The sequence below is a fragment of the Gossypium raimondii genome, chromosome 11 (assembly GCF_025698545.1).
Source record: "Gossypium raimondii isolate GPD5lz chromosome 11, ASM2569854v1, whole genome shotgun sequence".
NCBI lineage: Eukaryota > Viridiplantae > Streptophyta > Magnoliopsida > Malvales > Malvaceae > Gossypium > Gossypium raimondii.
Genome location: NC_068575.1, coordinates 16,672,642 through 16,691,093, shown reverse-complemented (window position 1 = coordinate 16,691,093; position 18,452 = coordinate 16,672,642). Strand labels below are relative to the sequence as shown.

The 18,452-nt window shown below is 29.5% G+C and overlaps 2 protein-coding genes across 2 annotated transcripts; one reads left to right on the top strand and one right to left on the bottom strand.

Moving 5' to 3' along the window:
* The first annotated feature begins 487 nt into the window (after nt 1-487).
* LOC105801589 (inactive protein RESTRICTED TEV MOVEMENT 2) lies at nt 488-1,256 on the top strand. The gene is made up of 2 exons (XM_012632822.2): nt 488-668; nt 753-1,256. Exons 1-2 carry the CDS (start codon nt 548-550, stop codon nt 1,115-1,117), a joined length of 486 nt encoding a protein of 161 aa, XP_012488276.1. The 5' UTR covers nt 488-547; the 3' UTR covers nt 1,118-1,256.
* A 12,839-nt stretch (nt 1,257-14,095) lies between these two features.
* On the bottom strand, nt 14,096-15,009 carry LOC105804440 (inactive protein RESTRICTED TEV MOVEMENT 2). The gene is made up of 2 exons (XM_012637064.2): nt 14,826-15,009; nt 14,096-14,726 (listed from the first exon to the last, which is right to left on the bottom strand). The coding sequence occupies exons 1-2, from the start codon at nt 14,908-14,910 to the stop codon at nt 14,212-14,214; spliced, it is 600 nt and encodes a 199-aa protein (XP_012492518.1). The 5' UTR covers nt 14,911-15,009; the 3' UTR covers nt 14,096-14,211.
* Nucleotides 15,010-18,452: the final 3,443 nt, after the last annotated feature.

Genomic DNA, 18,452 nt, shown 5'->3' with positions numbered 1-18,452 from the left:
ACATTCATCTTCTATTTCATTTCACTCCTCTCTCGGTCTTTCTCTCAAAATACCATTTTCTTCTCTTAAACTGTTCTTCTTTAGTGTCTTTAGATTTTATTTGTTTATTTTAGGGTGGGTTTTGATATGTTAAGCTGCTTTAGCTTTTCTTTTTTTTCTTTTTTTTTCCTTTTTGGATTCAATTTGGACTAATGAGTTTTGATTCCCGATTCAATGATGTTTCTGAATGATTCAGTCAAAATTTAGTTCATTATCTCTGTTTGGATTGACATACCAACCAGTTCTGGTCTATTGAGTAGAACTTGAATGTTAATACAAATTCAAGCAAGCTTGAATGGAAAAGAATATACTTTTGAGGAGAAAATTGCTACTTTTCTTTGCTTTGATTAAAACGAAAGAACCTTTATTTCTTTCCTTCAACTCAAGGAGTTCCATAAAAAGGAGAAGGCATAAAGACAACTTTCATGCACTCATCGTCTTTTAATAATTCATTTTCTTCTTTCTCTTCAATCCAAAAAAAAGGGGGGGGGGTTAAATTCCTTGGAAAATGAAGAATGAAGGAAGGTATGAGTCTTTGTACGATGATTTTGAACCCTGCTGCGAGTGGAAAAAGCAAAACGGAGCTTCCATTCTCGACGAAGTTGATATTCTTGAAATCCACTTACAGGGTACAAAAAATTAATACCCTTTCCTTCTTTGTTATTTGCAGAGAAAATAAAATATTAATGTTTGGATAATGGAATATTTAGCAGGATTCAAGAAGGAAGACGTGAAGAGCGAAATGAGAAAGGATGGGATGTTATATATAAGTGGAGAACATCCGATGGGGAAGAATCAAATAAAGCGATTCAACAAAAAGATTGATGTTTCCAAGTATGAAATCAAAGCAATTGAAGCGCAGTTCGAAGGTGGGAAACTTCAACTAAGGCTACCCTGTACATATCCACCTATCACCTTCCTCACCATTGGGAAGTATCCTAATTACAAAGCTTTAATTTTACGTTTAAGCCACAAATTTGTCAAGGGAACAACCAGCTCTGCAATGGCTCTTGCTCTACTGTTGCTTCTTGGGGTTTTTATGTACAAATATTTGGAGTGCATCAGTATTCAGAATTGAGTCCAACCCAGGCAATCTATTCAAATTGAACTGATGCTCAGATACCAAAATTTGTTTGTGTTTGACATCTTTTATGAATTATTTATTGATTTTAGCTAATTAGATGTGCTTCAATAAACACTTTTAATTCTAATGCTAATCGTTTCGTTAATCAATTGCTAATTAAGTCAATGATTCCTTCATTCCCATCTGCCATAAAAAATTACTTCCCCCCTAACTTTTGCCTGTGTTTTCGAATTAGAATCTGTATTATTTTGTTTTCTTTCATGCATATAAAAAGTTTCTAAGGGGCATTTCCGAAATGGGTTTATATGTATAATTTGTATTTTCAAAAACTAGTTAGATGAGGGACTAATTGATGAGTAGTTTTATGATAATAGGTAGTTTAAAAGGATTGAATTAATGTTCTAAAACTATAAAATTTTATATTTAAATTTTAATTTACATAATTTATTATATTTTTAATCTAATAAATTTAATATTATTATTATCACTTGACTCATGATATGTAACTCCGAGAGGAAATTTATTATAAATATTCCTATGGTTCCTCACTATATGTGTGGATGAGAAAAAATAAAACAATAAAAATGTTTAAGCAATGAGCTTTTTTAAAAATAATTATTAATAACATAATAAAAATTAGTAATTTTGAACATATAATACAATATAATTAAAAATATATGTTTTATCAATTACAAAGTATAATCAAATCAATACAAAATATTAAAAAATTGAAGGAATGAAATTTTTAGAAAATAATTATTAATAAGATAATAAAATTAATAATTTTGTAAATGACATTTTAGTTATATCGGTGATGTTGAGATTCTAGCTTCCAAGGCACTTAGGAATTTTTTTAAATTTACAAATACAAATATAATAAATTATAATTATAAATGTATGTTTAATCAATTATAAAATAGAATCAAATCAATACAAATCACAACCCGACAAAAATAAAAATATAACTAAACAAAATCATATATGGTAATAGTGTAGGTAAGACTAGAGATCCAAATAAATATACTAAGTACAAATAGATAAATATAACTGCGTATGGTGTGGTAGGATTAGAGATCCAAATCAATACAAAATACAAACGAAGAGATATAACTATATAAAACCTATACCTAGTAATTGTATAGTACGCATATTAACCATGCAACATCTTTACCTTTGCCATCAATACTAAAGCTTCGTTAACTAACACATCTAAATTAAAGTAGTTAGAAAAAGTGATTTTTTTATTCTATTTTAAAAGAAAATTAAATTATCTATATATATAATTCAACTAATATATTTTTTTGTTATATAAATTTGGCATATGTATATACATACTTTATCAATTTCAAGTTTTTTTTTTTAAAAACAATTCCTATATGGCGTGTTTAAATCTGCCATTCGTCACTATCTTATTTTACTAATTGTGTAATTATTTATCTTATTTTTAATAAAATTTATTAAAGGTAAATTCCTTATTATATATATTATCAAATTTAGAATAAAAATTCTTTAATAATCATATTCATAACTAAATAATAATAAACTATATGTTTTAATAAAAAAATTCGGCTTCAAAGTTTCAAGATTCCTTACTCTTTTTTTTTTTTGAGAAAATATATATTTTATCAATTACATTTTACTTAGAATATTGCACTCGTTTTGTATAATAAAAATATTAGACTATCTTTAATATAAAATTGCTACGGGAGTAAAAAAATTCAGATTTATTAAAATTTGCAAGTCTAATAATTTAAATATATTAAATATTATTGTAATAAATTTGAGTTGAATATAAGTAATACTTTTAATGTATCAACAAATTTGAAAAACTTTATACGTGTAATACTTTAAATATATATATGTAAGATTACTTGATCTGAATGTTTTAATTTTTAAAAATAATATTATGTTAAAAATAAAAATAAATTGATATATGAAGTATTAAATTTATTTATTGATTTTACACGGAGCATAAATTTCAAAATAAAATTATTTTCTAAAGCCTAACATTACATTGAATAATCCTCAATGATTTTATATTAATCCCTACTATTTTTTTATCTAAACACTGATTATGGGAAAATATTCTAAAATAGAATTCAATTTTAATTTTGTTTGCTATAGAATTTAGAATGAAAAGAACAATCAACCCTGTCACATCTCAAAAATGGGATTAGAAGAATTAGGTTTATGGTTGATTGATTGATTAGATTTAAGCTTGATTATGCATGATTGTTAGGTTTTGGTTGCATGATGGATCATATGCATGTACTTAGTGAATTATTGTAATACATGCTTGAATGGCTTGCTGAACATTGAGACAAAATTTAAAATGACCAAATGGTAAGATATGAACCTATAATGCACCTAGAAATGTATAAGCTGCAAATTTAACATGTTGAGTAATATGAATTATGACTTTAGGTTTACATGCTAATATAACTAACTGGTTAGAGTGTTAAAGTATGTTTTAGTGTAACTGAGCATGATTTTATGATCTATGTATGATATACGATATGTTAGAATAGGAAAATTGGCAAGAAAAAAAAATAATATGTGTGGATAGGTGTCAAAGTGTCATATGTAGGTTATGGACATGTTTTGTTATCTTTGCAATTGAGTTCGATTTTTATGCTATGATTTCAAGTCCTTAAATTATATGAAATGACATGAAAATTTTCATGACTTAAGTCTTATATGGATAATTCCGTAATTTTACTCTCGATTTTACAAAAATAATACTAAATATTTTACTAAAATTATGATTTAGTCTTTAAACTTTGCTTTAAAAATTAAATGAGTTTTACTTATCAGTTCTAGTATTTTCTTTCAATTATTGTCCTTATTAAATTGTTTTATATTGTACATATGATTTAATTGTTGAATTATGAATGTTACTTATGTTGAATGTTAAATGATGATTTTACCCCCGATGTTGGTCTGATCAAGAGTAGCGGTACAGAAGCTTTTTTTTTTTTTTTGAGTTGTATGTTCACCTTGAACTATATGATTGATGAATATGCATGTATATAAATTTCTGTGGTGTGGTTGGTGGTTTTATGGAGGTCACGTAAGTGACTAATGTAACGTTCTAGATGCGGGTTGGTCTGTCCTGGTCAGGTATAGGACGCCACATTTGGTGAAGTTTGTGAAACTGAGAGTAGTCACATCCCGGTGTATAAAGTTATCATTGTGCATTTATTAGATAAGATATAGGCTTCAAGCCTAATGGTTAAGTGCTACTCACATATCCTAGAGGTCCTAAATACGAGCTCCCTTTCTCCCATTTTCGGAAAACTAGGGTAAAGTCACACCCCAAAATAAATATATATGGTTAAGAAATAAAAATAAGCAAGAAATAAGACATAGGCTAAATGGTTAAGCGTTAGTGTATCCTCTTTAGAAGCCAAGGTTTGAGCCCCCTCCTTCCCTTTTTAGTTCGAGAATCCCTACTAGAAGTTTTATATCCTCATTCAATCTGTCTTCAAACTGTTTATAGATAGCAACTTCGGTTGGAATACATTCTCGGGCGTACTTGCTCAATTTGACGAATTCTCTTTCATACTCAGATATTGTCATACGACCCTATTTAAGCTCAAGAAATTCTTTGCACTTCTGATCGAGAAACTGGGGTAAGATGCTTGGGTTGTCATCTCATTTCGTGTCAAAAGACTTGACTATGTCACAAATTTATTTGAAAAAAAAAAAGAGAAAAAAAAAGGGAAAAATAATAAAAGTATATATTGAGTATTATTGTTTCGGAAGTTTGATTAAGCCTAAATTTAGTGAAGTAGTTGAAATTGTTTGAGATTTTATAAAATGCTTATTGGTTGAGTCTAGAAATTGTTAAATTTTTTATTCACCTAACTATTTGTATTGTGCTTGACTGAGGAAGGGGGTTTGATTTCGAACGATTTTTAGTAGACGTCATGCTTGAGGACAAGTATTGGCTAAGTAGGGGGAATTTGATAGCAAGATAAATTCATATTTTTAATACATTTATTTTTTGCTAATTATTGAATAAGTTGCTACTAAACTTGGGTTTTTCTTATCAAGAATGAAATTGGTGTACCAAAATTCAAATTCATACCAAAAAAGGGGGCCTAAATTGGAACAAAAAGTAAAGAAGTGGGCTAGATTGAAAGGTTGAAGATTTAAAGTTGGTTGGATAAAGATTGAAGAGTTGAAGATTAAAAAAAAAGTGGTTGGATAAAGATCAAATTATTTTTGATATTGTTAAATTTCTATAATTAGTTTAAATTTGATCTTTAGTTTAAATTTGATTTTTAAATTTTGATTTATCTAGTGATAATGTTTAGGAAAAAATCTAGCTAAGTTTTACCATTAGAGGTATGTATAAATACTTGGTGGCTATAACCACTGGGTAGACTTGGCTTTTGAATAAAAACAATTCCTTTTTTTTCCCTTCATCTTTTCGTCAGTGGTTCTTTTTGACATACTGCGATTGTTTTTCCATTTCAACATTTTGGGCAATTTTCTTCCTAAGCCTCTTTCACCTTTCACCTATTCCATTAAAGATCGTTTTCATACTCCATTTAAGTGTGATTAATTTCATGTTTAACTAATTGGCCCGGTAAATGCTCCAACGAAACAATCGTGAGATACAAACCTGCTGTAAAACCTCTCAACACAATATTCACTATCTCTCCAGTATATGGGATAGTACAAATTCGTCCCTTAATGTTGATTCAACTTCGATTCAAAAAGTGCACATTGGGTTGAGTTGTTTGGCATGTAGTTGGGAAGTCTAGTCGGCCGTGCTGTATTCGAATTCCCGTAAACAGATTAGCGTGTCCAAGTGGGAAACAGCCAGTTAGACTCCGTCAAGGGAGAAAGTGATTGGATCTAAATTACCTACACGGTTGAGGCCGTTGATTCGAGTTGGGTTTTTCAGATCGCAAGGCTGTTAAAATCTTAAATTGTGAACACGTGTACCACAGTTAGAAATTTGGCAATGGTTGGTTTGTAGGTCATACCGGGACTGGCTACACAAGGAAAAGTTGGCGATCGAGACGTTCTTATTCTCTATAACCAACTTATCGCTTAGAAGAGAAAATCTATTTTTCAAGGTTTGATTCAAGTTAGGAGTATACCGAGGCTAAACTAAGCTTTAATATATTTTATTCACCAATTTATTTTGTAAACGTGATTCTTTTATTTTTACATTATTTTATACATTATTTTATATCTTTATCTTTATCAACTAAAACCCCCTTTCCATTTTTCAGCATTGCTACGCACAGGTCGTGGGCACGACTATAACCGCGACAGTAATTTTGGTCACAAGAAAAGGCAAACTTGGATAAGCAGTCCCTGTAGATTCAACCCTACTGCTCTATACTGCTATTTAGTATTATCTTTTCGTAGGAATTTAAATTTGGTGGTTTCGACACCCATTAAATTTTGGCGCCGTTGTCGGGGATCGAACCCAACTTGTTTGTGCGGGATTTGTGCCAAGCATGACACAAAATTTGATAAGCGTTGAAACCACCAAATATAAATTCCTACAACAAGATAACACTAAATAGCAGTATAGAGCAGTAGGGTCAGATCCACAGGGACTGGTTATTCAATTTTGCCTTTTTCCGTTACCAGATTTACTATCATGGTTACAGTCGTGCCAACGACTTGTGCGTAGCAATGCTGAAAAATGAAAAGGGAGGGTTTTAGTTGATAAATATAATGATATAAAAAATGTATAAAATAAAGTAAAAATAAAATAATCGTGATTGCAAAATAAATTAAGCGAAATAAAATAAATTAGTAAATAAAATATATTAAAGCTTAGTCTTAACTTCGGTATACTCCAAACTTTATCCGATCATTGAAAACTAGATTTCCCTTTCCAAGTGATAAGCTGGTTATAGCGACCAAAAACGTCTCGATCGCCAACTTTTCCTTGTGTAGTTAGTCTCGGTACGACCTACAAACCGATCCTTGCCAAATTTCTAACCGCGATACACATGTTCATGATTCAAGATTTCAACAGCCTTACGATTTGAAAAGCCCAACTCAAGTCAATGACCTCAACCGCTTGGGTCGTTTAGATCCGATCACTTTCTCCCTTATCGGAGGCCAACTGGCCATTTCCCACTTGGACACACCAATTTGTTCGTGGGAATTTGAATATAGCACGACTGACTCGGCTTACCAACTGTATGCCAAACAACTCCAACTCAACATGCACTTTTTAAGTCGAAGTTGAATCAAATTTAAGGGACGAATTTGTACTATCCCATATACCGAAGAGATAGTGAATATTGTGTTGAGAGATTTTTCAACGGGTTCGTATCTCACGATTGTTTCGTTGGAGCATTTATCGGGCCAAGGCCAAAGGGGATTAGTTAAACACGAAATTAATCATGCTTAGATGGAGTATGAAAATTATTTTTGATGGAACAAGTAAAAGGGACTTAGGAAGCAAATTCCCCAAAATGTTGAAATGAAAAAACAATGGCAATATGCCAAAAGGAACCACCGACGCAGAGATGAAGAGAAAAAAAATAAAGGAATTGTTTTTATTCAAAAGCCAAGTCGACCCAGTGGTTATAGCCACCAGGTATTTATACATACTTCTAATGCTAAAACTTAGCTAGATTTTTCCTAAACATTATCACTAGAGAAATCAAAATTTAAAAATCAAATTCAAACTAATTACAAAATTTTAACACTATCAAAAATAATTTTATCTTTATCCAGCCACTGTTTTTTTTTTAATCTTCAATCCTTCAATTTTTATCCAACCAACTTTAAATATTCAACCTTTCAATCCAGCCCTCTTATTTACTTTTTGTACCAATTCAGCCCCCTTTTTTTGTATGAATTTGAATTTTGGTACACCAATTTCATTCATGAAAAGAAAAACCCAAGTTTAGTATCATCTTATTCGATAATTAGCCAAAAATAAATGTATTAAAAATACGAATTTATCTTGCTATCAAATTCCCCCTACTTCGCCGATGCTTGTCCCCAAGTATGACGTCTACTAAAAATCATTCGATAATCCTTTTAGAAATCAAATCCCCTTCCTCAGTCATGTAGCATCCCGATTTAGGGCCTAGTTGGAATAGTGGTTTTGGGACCACAAATCCGATGAGGAAAATTTTATTTTTACTATATTTTTATGGCCTACAATTTCACGGAAAGATTTCATGAAAATTTCGTTCAAAAATTTTGACGTTTGGTCTCTCAACTTAGTCAAAAGGACTAAATTGTAAAAAGTGTAAAAATTGAGTTTTATATGTTAAAGGTATTTAATTGTTATGGAACTATAAATTAGGGGCCCTTATATGGTAATTAGACCATTAGTTAGTGATGGACAAAAATGAACATGAGATAAGTGAAATATGATTTTTTTTAAGTAAGGGCATTTTAGTCATTTAGTAAATAAATAGAATTAAAAGGGAAAAATATGTAAAAATTGTGTTCATCATCCTTGCTTGCTGCCAAAACTTGAAGGAAGCCATAGCTAGGGTTTCTTCACTTTCTCAACCTCATAGTAAGTGATTCCAAGCCCCGTTTTTAATGTTCTTTACGTTTTTGGAATCTCGGTAGCTTAATTTAGCTTATTTTAGCAATAATTTAACCTAGGGTTCATATTTGGAAAAATAACCATAGGTGAAATAAGTTTATTTTGATGTTTTATGGTAGAATATGAAGTTAGGAATTATGTTAAACAACTTTTTCTAATCGATTTTAAGTGAAAACAAGTATATTGACATAATCAGCAAAAATACCTAATGTTCATAAGTAAGTGTTAGAGTAAGAATTTGATGTTGTCATAGAAGGGAAAAATGTTCATCATGTTATAAAACATAACAATAAGAGATGAAGTTTAATTTCCGAGCTTTGGGGCAAAAGTGTAAATATGCAAAAGTTTAGGGGCAAAATTATAATTTTGCCAAAATTGAGTCAAGGACTGTTTTGATGAATGTGAGTATTAAATAAGCTAAATTTGCTATTATAGATCAAGAAGAATGAAATTCGGAGCTAAACCGGGAAAGAAAAAGATTGAGGACTAAATGTTAGATTTGATCACATTTTTGTACCAAGGTAAGTTTACGGTAAATAAATGCAATATTTCAATAATTATTATTAATTTGCTATTTTCCAGCAATTATGTATTTATTTAATGTTGACTTAAGTATGAGATGACAGAGAATCAATAATAAAAGCCTCGTTGAAACATTAAGAGTGTATTGGATACAAGTGTCATGACATTTGGGTAAAGATGTCCCATGTAAGACCATGTCTGGGACATGGCGTTGGCATCGAGATGAGAGGTCCCCTGTAAGACCATGTCTGGGACATGGTATGGGCACCGATATGAGAACTCCCATGTAAAACCATATCTGGGATATGGCATTGGCAGTACAAGAAACATCCCATGTAAGACCATGTCTGGGACATGGCTTTGGCATGTTATTATCAGAAAAGAGACCCAAGTATCCTTATTATTCCAATGTGGCTCAACGGGCTAGAAAACAGGTTATGTTCTACGGAAGTTCAAGTAAAAGTATAATTAGCAACTTCAGGTGAGTTATAAAAGTTAAGAATATGTTATGATATCAGTGAGAACCAATATTTCAGCAGGAGGAGAGTAAGTTGTAATCTTAAGCTATCTAAATAGGTAAGTAAATAAACAAGTAAATGAGAGTCAGTAAAGAGGAAACTTAATAACATGATACTTGCATATCATTATTTGTGTTAAATGTTGTTATTTATTTACTTGTAAACTTACTAAGCTTTATGCTTACTTCTTTTATTTATTTTTCTTTCATATAGTATTATCAAGCATAGTCGGGATCTTGAAGACATCGGAGAGCATTCACACTATCAACCACCACAACTTGGTATTTTAAGACGATAAATGTTTCGAGCTATGGCATGTATAGGGACTTAATCATTTCGATTGTATATTCTTAAATTATGACCAAAAGATGATATGTAAATATTTTATGATGAATAGTTATTAAAATGGCTAAGTATGAAGGTGTTTGTTGTTATAAATGTCTAGGTGATAAATTATGCATAGAAATCATGAAAAAGTAAAAATTGGTAGTGAATCAGTTTTGAGACAGCAGTAATGATGTGATTTTGAAAAATCACCAAGGGTAGTAGAAAATTAATTAGAGGGTGGATGAGATATATAATTAAAGCTTATTGAGTCTATTTTCATAGAAAAATAACAGTGTAGACAAAGGAATTATGTATTCTGAGATATTTGTATTTTAGTTAGATAAGGTCAAAGTGGTTTTCGGAATCCCCTATTCTGATTTTGGAAAATCATTAAAAATTTTACAAAAATATTTATGAGTATTAATTTATATTTCTAGATCCCTTATTGAGTCTATTTTCTGTAGAAATAAGTGAGAATACCATATGAAGTCTGTACAATGAGATAATTAAATTTTAGTGGCGAGAGGTCAGGATAGTCAATTAGTGAAACAGGGGAGGCTTTAACTAACTAACTGTACTAATTGGCTAAACAAAAAATTCTGAAAAATTTATGGTAAAAATATATATGAGTCTAGTTTCAGGCAAAATTTACGGATCTAAATTTCGAGTTTCGTAACTCGATTTATAATTAATTTAGTAACTGCTGCGCAGGTAGACAGCTTTGTTGTGAATAGTGAAATTAATTTTAAAAGTAAAATTTTATGTCCCGAACTTTTAAGTTAAGTCAAGTAACGCATCATTCTCGACTCCGGCAATGGTCTTGGGTAAGGGGTGTTACAAGTCAAGCATAATACAAACAATTAGGTGAATAAAAAATTTAACAATTGCTAAACTCAACCAATAAGCATTTTATAAAATCTTTAACAGTATATCAATTCAACTACTTCACTAAAGTTATGCTTAATCAAACTTCCGAAACAATAATACACAATATATACTTTTAGTATTTTTTTCCTTTTTCTCTCTTTTTTTTCAAATATATTTGTGACATAGTCAAGTCTTTTAACGTGAAATAAGATACAACCCAAGCACCTCACGCCGGATACTTAACTTTTTTTTTCTTTTTGAGAACAAATTTGAGACATAGTCAAATCTTTTGATGTGAAATGAGATAACAACCCAAACACCTCATTCCGGTTTCTCAATTTCACTCGTCCCTAATCAATTTATTTCTTCTTTTCTCAAGGCAGCTTGATCAGTGGAGTGTTATAAGTTTTGGTTCGTCACCAAATCTTTTGACGCAAAATGAGATGACAACTCAAGCACCTCACCCCGGTTACTCAATTTGGTCACATTTTCAACCTTTCACTCTTAACGAAGCTATTAACAGATTACTTATTTATTTATTAAAATGAGTACTTTCATTAGGAAGTTCAAAAGAGCCAACAATTTATATGAAATATTGACTAAGCCATAACATTTTCAATTCTACAAAATATTTATTGATCAAGTAAGCAATAGTTATTCATGAGTCACCCGATTATTTAAATAAACTAAGCATAAGAATTAGAGGTTTATTTTCAAACGAATTAAGGAATTATTTAGCGAAACACATGCAAAGAAGAAATAGCATATCAATTACTAAATTCAAGTAACCAATTTGTTAAGTTTATAACTTTTCAAATTCATGGTAGAATATTTAATTAGGAATTTAATAGCTTCTTAAATTAGTATTTTTAATTCCACTCATTGATGATAATTTCATTTAATAAAATATGATTAATAATTTAATCGTTTTATTGAACTAATATTTTCATTATGATAATTTTCATTTAATAAATGATAATTAATAAGTTTGCTTATGTGAAATACTTATAAATTTACTTAAAAATTCAGACCAGATGTTGTTATAGAAAATTAATTTAATAAAAACTTATTTCATAACTATGTATGTTGCCGTTATAAGTGAAAAGTTATTATAAAGGGTTAAAATAAAACATAAAAAATGGTTCTTCTAGAAACTTAATTGTTATAGTAAAATGCTATTTTAGTGGGTGGCTATTGGCTATTATATAATATGTAGTAATTATAATTATACGAGAATGAGATTTTAATCTGAAAAGGTTTTATATAAAAAGGATTTTAGATGACAATAATCCTTACTATGTTTTGTTTAAATTAATGATTGCTACGTGTCACATTTCATATATACTTAAAACAAGTCATATATTCAATTTTAATTTTACACTTACAATGACATCATCATACTTTTCGTCATTGTTTGATTAATTATTTTCCATTTTAAATAAAAATTTCCCGATGCAAGACAAAAACAAAATTAATTCCGTCAACTTTTAAATATAAATTACTTTTTTTCATTCCTTCTAAGTACGGAAATAATTACATGTCCAAATTTGTTTTTAAAAAGAAATCAGAATCACATCACATATATTAAAACTATATAGAAATTATAAAAAATATCTTATAATATAAATAACATAATTGGGCAATACATACCAAATTTAAATTATAACTATAATTTTTATTTTTGTTAGATATCTTATACAAAGCTCTTAGTTGTTGTTAAAATAATAGGATAAAGATTTAAGCCTTTCAATTTTGAAACTCTCTTTCCTATGTGCAGCACACTAATTCCTACTGTTTTATTATTTTGTTTTATAATATCTACTAGTGAAATACACATGAGCAACAAGAAACAAAAACGTATTAGATTTCCTTTTAATTACAATTTTTTTTCCTTTGAATGGAATACCGTCATTTTTAATTTGTTAAAAGTTTTATTAGATTTTGATTTGATTTTGGGAAGGTCTATTATGAAATCCACAAAAAGATGAGAACTTGATATTGTTCAAATACATTATTGGTTGAAGATGATGTTGCACACGATGGTTTACCGCAATGGTTAGCTTTTTTGGGAAAGGAAGAGTTTTATAGAAAATAAAGATTTTTCTAAAGAAATAAAGAGAAAAGTGAGAACGAAAAAAAAAAAATACAAGAGTCAAAAGTTATTTTTATACGTTTATGTTTAATACTTTAATTCCTTATTTCATTCACGTAATTTTGTTTTGATATCTTATTGTATTTACATTATTATATTTAAGTCATTTTCTATGATATATTTTTAATTTTATTTTAAATTTAAAGATAACTTTATAAGTTTAAATTTAATTTTGATTGTGATGCTATTTTAATTTTTAATTTAATAAATGCTCAATTTATTGTATAATTTAGTTAATGTAATTATATTTTGCATGATATATAATATTTATATCTATGCTATATGAATTTTAAATTATATTGTTATTAAATATTATATAAAATCAAATAAAGACCAAATCAAGAATTATTATAAAATAAAAACACAAGACAAATCAACAAAATATAAAAATTGCCGAACATAACTTGGAAACTGTAGTTGATTAGATGAAAAACAAAATTAAAAATATGTTTTATTTGATTCCATTTCCCAAAATGCATTTCATAGTTATGACCATTAGGTAGCTTTTAATTTATGATCATTTATCATAGCATATAACTTTTTTAATCTATTTATTTTAAAAATAATAATAATTTACTAATACATATTTAATCCGTCCATCGCTCAAAAATAAAACTAGTTTATACTAAATCCTGTTGACACATACCACTAAAGCAATCTAAATATAAATAATAATTATATTTAATACAATCTCAGGTTAACTTATAAATAAGTATTAATTGCAGTGATAAAATGAATTGAACTCCTTAAAAAATTTAAATTTTAATCTTAGAAACAACAACATAACAAATCCACCATAAAATATTTAAAAAAACATATGTTGAAATCAAAATGGTTTCCTTTTCAATGCAATAATAAAAAAAAAGTAATGTTTTTAGTTTTTGGAAGATCCATCGTACGTCCCTCTTACAATTAAAGGATTCCATTTTCGAGAATTAAAGTTTTGATGATTAAGGTGTACAATAAAAGACTTCAATCACGACTGCCTTCGACAAATTTTCATAATGCAAACCAATAAATCATTGTGAGGCGAATTAACATGTTAAGACAATCCATTTAATTTATTTTGAGCTTTGTTCCATTGAGCAATCACAGGTTGTTTTGCATCAATTACTTGGAAAACGAATCAATTCAAAGGATTTGGGTAGTGCTAAACATTCATAATCATGGGATCACAAAGCTTGAATGCATAAAACAACACAATAAACAGCAGTGCCGCCACTGTCAAACTTGCCCCAATCTTCATTGCTGTCTTGCTCTCCATTTTAAGCTTTGAAATAAACCATTTGGGGCGAGCTTGGGGCGATATAGCATTCTCGGTAGGGGCACCTGTAGTACCCTCGCCGGCAGCCTCTCTACTTTGGCTAATGTTGTTCTCTTGCTTTAGTTTTCCTTTGTCTTCAACCGGCGGCAACGACGATGCTGACTCCCCACGCTGCATTGGTGTAAGTGAATCCTGTTGCGAATAAGCGATTTTCTTTGGTATTGTTATATAAAGAAAACCGGAACTGAACCTTGCACGGATTTCGTTCGCTTTGCAGTCTTTGGGAATGGTGAATTCCTTGCGGAATCGGGTCCATTTACTTCCTTCCAGGGGCCGTTCGCCGGAAACGGTTAGGACGTTGTTGCTGCCGAAGTGAACTTTCAGCTGGTCCTTTCTAAAATCTGATAAAATAGAATAGAAAGGATGAAATGTAACATTGAATAACAAACAAAGAGAGTTAAACAAAGGCATGCAATATATATATATCTATATTAAATTACGTTTGACATGAAACTCGATAAGGTCCTGAGCTTCTCCTTCTTTGTATTGGCAATCAGGCTCTAAATCTTGGTAAGAACGGGACATATTGCAAAAGAAACAAAAATATTAAGCAAAGTTTTGAAAGAAATAGTACTGTTTGTTTGTGAAGTAAAGGAAGACAGGTTGAATACATATATGCATAAAGTCGATTTAACATGCTTAATTATATAAGAAACAGTTGCTTAATTAACATGCTATATTTCTTTCTGGGTTTCCTAAAAGAATCATTCCTTTTTCAAATTCTAAGCATTTGGTTTTGCTTTCCTACTTTACACCATCTTCCTGCTTTCTCTTTTCCTAATTATATGTGTCCTCCCTTTATACTTCATCCCTTTTCTGCTTCTTTGGTTTTCTCGGTCGGTTTTAGATATGACAAGAATACAATATTAAATTTCAAATTTATTAAATTCCTCAAACATTTTAATAAAAACACAAAAATCTACAACAACTATTTCTTAATATTTTGCAATTTTATGAGTTTTTCTGTTTGTATACTATATTGATACCGTCTATATTGGTCGATACATACCACTTTGGTCCTAAGTCGATCTCAAGTCTTTTATGTTCCCTTTCGGTTAAAATTTTGGTATGTTTTGGCCAATATCGGAGCTTACTGGTTGGCACAATTTTTCTTAAAAACATTTCTTAATCATTTTAATTTTTCAAGATATATAGTAAAATAAGGAAATAAAGTGTATCGATAAAGAAATGATACCTTTGAAAATGGTTTTAGTTATGTCAACATTGGAAAGTATATTATGATATATTAATTCAAGAAAGGACTAAATCAACCAATCAAAAGTAAGAAAAGAAAATTACCTTTGTAATGAAATTCTTTTATAAAGTTTAAACCACATTCATGTTAATATTATTAAATACTCAAAATTTAAAGGGTTAAAGTGTAAATATGAAAATTTTGAAGGACCAATAGTGCAAATATTTTAAGGGTGGAATGATCTAGAAACTAAGGAAAATGGATGAATTACGACCAAATTGAATAGCTAAAGAATTATGAGGGACTAAAATTGTAATTTTACCAAATTAAGTGATGACTCAAGGATCGAATTTTAAAAGATCATAAAGGTCAAAATGGTCAATTAGAAAGAGAGAGAACTTTAGAAGGCAACGATGATATTAGAGATATTTTGATGATATTTTATAATTATTTAATTAGATAAATATTATTTTTTTAATATTTTAATGAGATATTTTATTATTATTTTATTATTATTATTTTATTTAGTATATAAGGAAAGAAAGATGAAGAATTATCTTCATCTTTCCATGCACCCATGTGAGAAGAGAAGAGAAGAGAAGAAAGAAATTTTCTTTTCTTTACAATTTGATCCTTTTACCAAAAAATCACCATTTTCACTTAAAAATCAAAACAATTTTCATAGCTACCAAGAGAGTAAAACAGTAAAGAGACTATGGGGAGCTAGAATATCAAATTAGATTCAAAAAATAGAAGCTAAAGGAGAGAGAAAATCAAGTTAAAGATTGAAATCAATAGAACAAGGTAAGAACATTAAGATTTTAATATATTTTTAAGTTTGATATTATTGAAAAAGCATGAAAATGATGTTAAAATAGAGTTTTATTATATAAGGTTCTATGTTCTTGATATGCTAGTGAAAGGAAATAAGAGGAAGTGATGAAAATATTGTAGAGAAAGGAAAGAAGGGTGTTATAAACTTGGTTATCAATATTTTGCACTAAAACAGTTTTTGGACAGAAGCAGTAGTCTGACTTTGAAAATTCACCAAAAATTGTAGAAATTTAATTAGAGGTTAATTAAAATATTAAATTAAATCCTATTTAGTATAGTTTCACAAATAAGAAACGATGTAAGTAAAAGAGTTTCATATTATGAGACATATGAATTTTTGTGAGACAAGGTCATATTGCTTTCGAGTTCCCCTGTTCTAAATTTGGAAAATCATAAAAAAATTGTAAAAAAATAATTATGGGTTTAAATTTATATTTTTAAATTTTTGATGAGTATATTTTCAAGAGAAACAAACAGAGACATCATCCAAACCCCGTACTAAGAGATAATTAATTTTTAGTAAAGAAAAGTCGAAGCTATCAAACAGCAGAACAGTGATAAATTTGAAGATTTTACTGTACTTATTTGCTAAATTATAAATTCTAAAATTTTTATGGTAGAACTATATTTGAGTCTAGTTTCAAAAAATATCAAGCGGATCTTAATTTAGAATTCTGTAGTTCAAGAATCAAGTGGACAGCTTTGATATGAACATATAAGTAATAGTGGAATTATAGATAATGTTACATATAAGCATATTATAGACATTAAGAATGTGGAATGGAGAGGAGGAGGAGGAGAATATATAAGAATATTCAGCTAGCATGGGTTTACATTAAAAATGGCTAATTTGCATGTTTTCGGCTCAGGGACTAAATTGAATAAAAGTAAAACTTTAGGGGCAATTTTGTAAAAATGTCAAAAATAACCAAATTGCAGGAAATGAATTTTTTTATTGTCTAAATTAATAAATTGAATGAAATTATTAATTTAGATCAAGATCGGGTGGAAAATCAAAAAATAGAAAATTATCAAAATGCCCCTAAATCTTGGTATTTCTGCAATTTAGCCAGGTAAGTTCGTGTAACTAAATTGTGTATATTTATATGCTTGAATTGAATGTTGTATATGTGAAATGTATAAATTTCTTATGTATGAAACTGATCACATGTCCGATTATGCCCGATAAATAATAAGTCCCGTTTGAATAATGAAATTTAATGGATACAGGATTTCTCGTATTGGTTGTGGTCTTGCATATGTTGCAAACACGCCATAGCTTGAAAGAGTGTCCTGTTATAAGCCCTCTTGAGCTTCCCGTTACATGGTTCCTGCGAGCATCCCAATTGGTATTAATCCTGCATGTGTTGTAGACATACCGCAGCTCTTTGTGAGTGTCCTGTTATATGATCGGTATTGATCCTGCATATATTGCGGACATACCGCAGCTCTTTATGAGCGTCCCGATATATGGCTCTTCATGAGCTTCCCAATATGGCTCGCTTGAACTTCCTGATTTATGGCTATCCGGAGCTACCCATTATTAGCTCGCATGAGCTTCCCATTATACAGTCTGAATAAGCTTCACGTTAATGGCTCTCCGAAGCTTCCTGTTATATGGCTCGAGAGAGGGCTTCCTGATTATGTGCTCTAAGGAGCACTCCCAAATATGAATTGGCGGTTTATAGTTTGTACACTTCAAGTGTACTACCTGTGTATCCATCAAAATTTCTAATAAATTCAATGGGCAAAGTTCTGATATGAGATAACATGAGTTTGAAATGAACTATTACCGGTATATACCTGAAATACATGGAAATGATATTTACTTGATATATTGAAACATGACATAGAAAATACATGTATATGAAACCTGCTTGAGAATTATGTATATTCATGATTATGAACTATTATTGGAATAAATATACACAAAATTCATGAAAATGATGGTACATGAAATATTAATATAATGAAATGAATGATATATGTTTATGAAGAAACGACAAGAGAATGATATGTACCATGACATGTAAATATG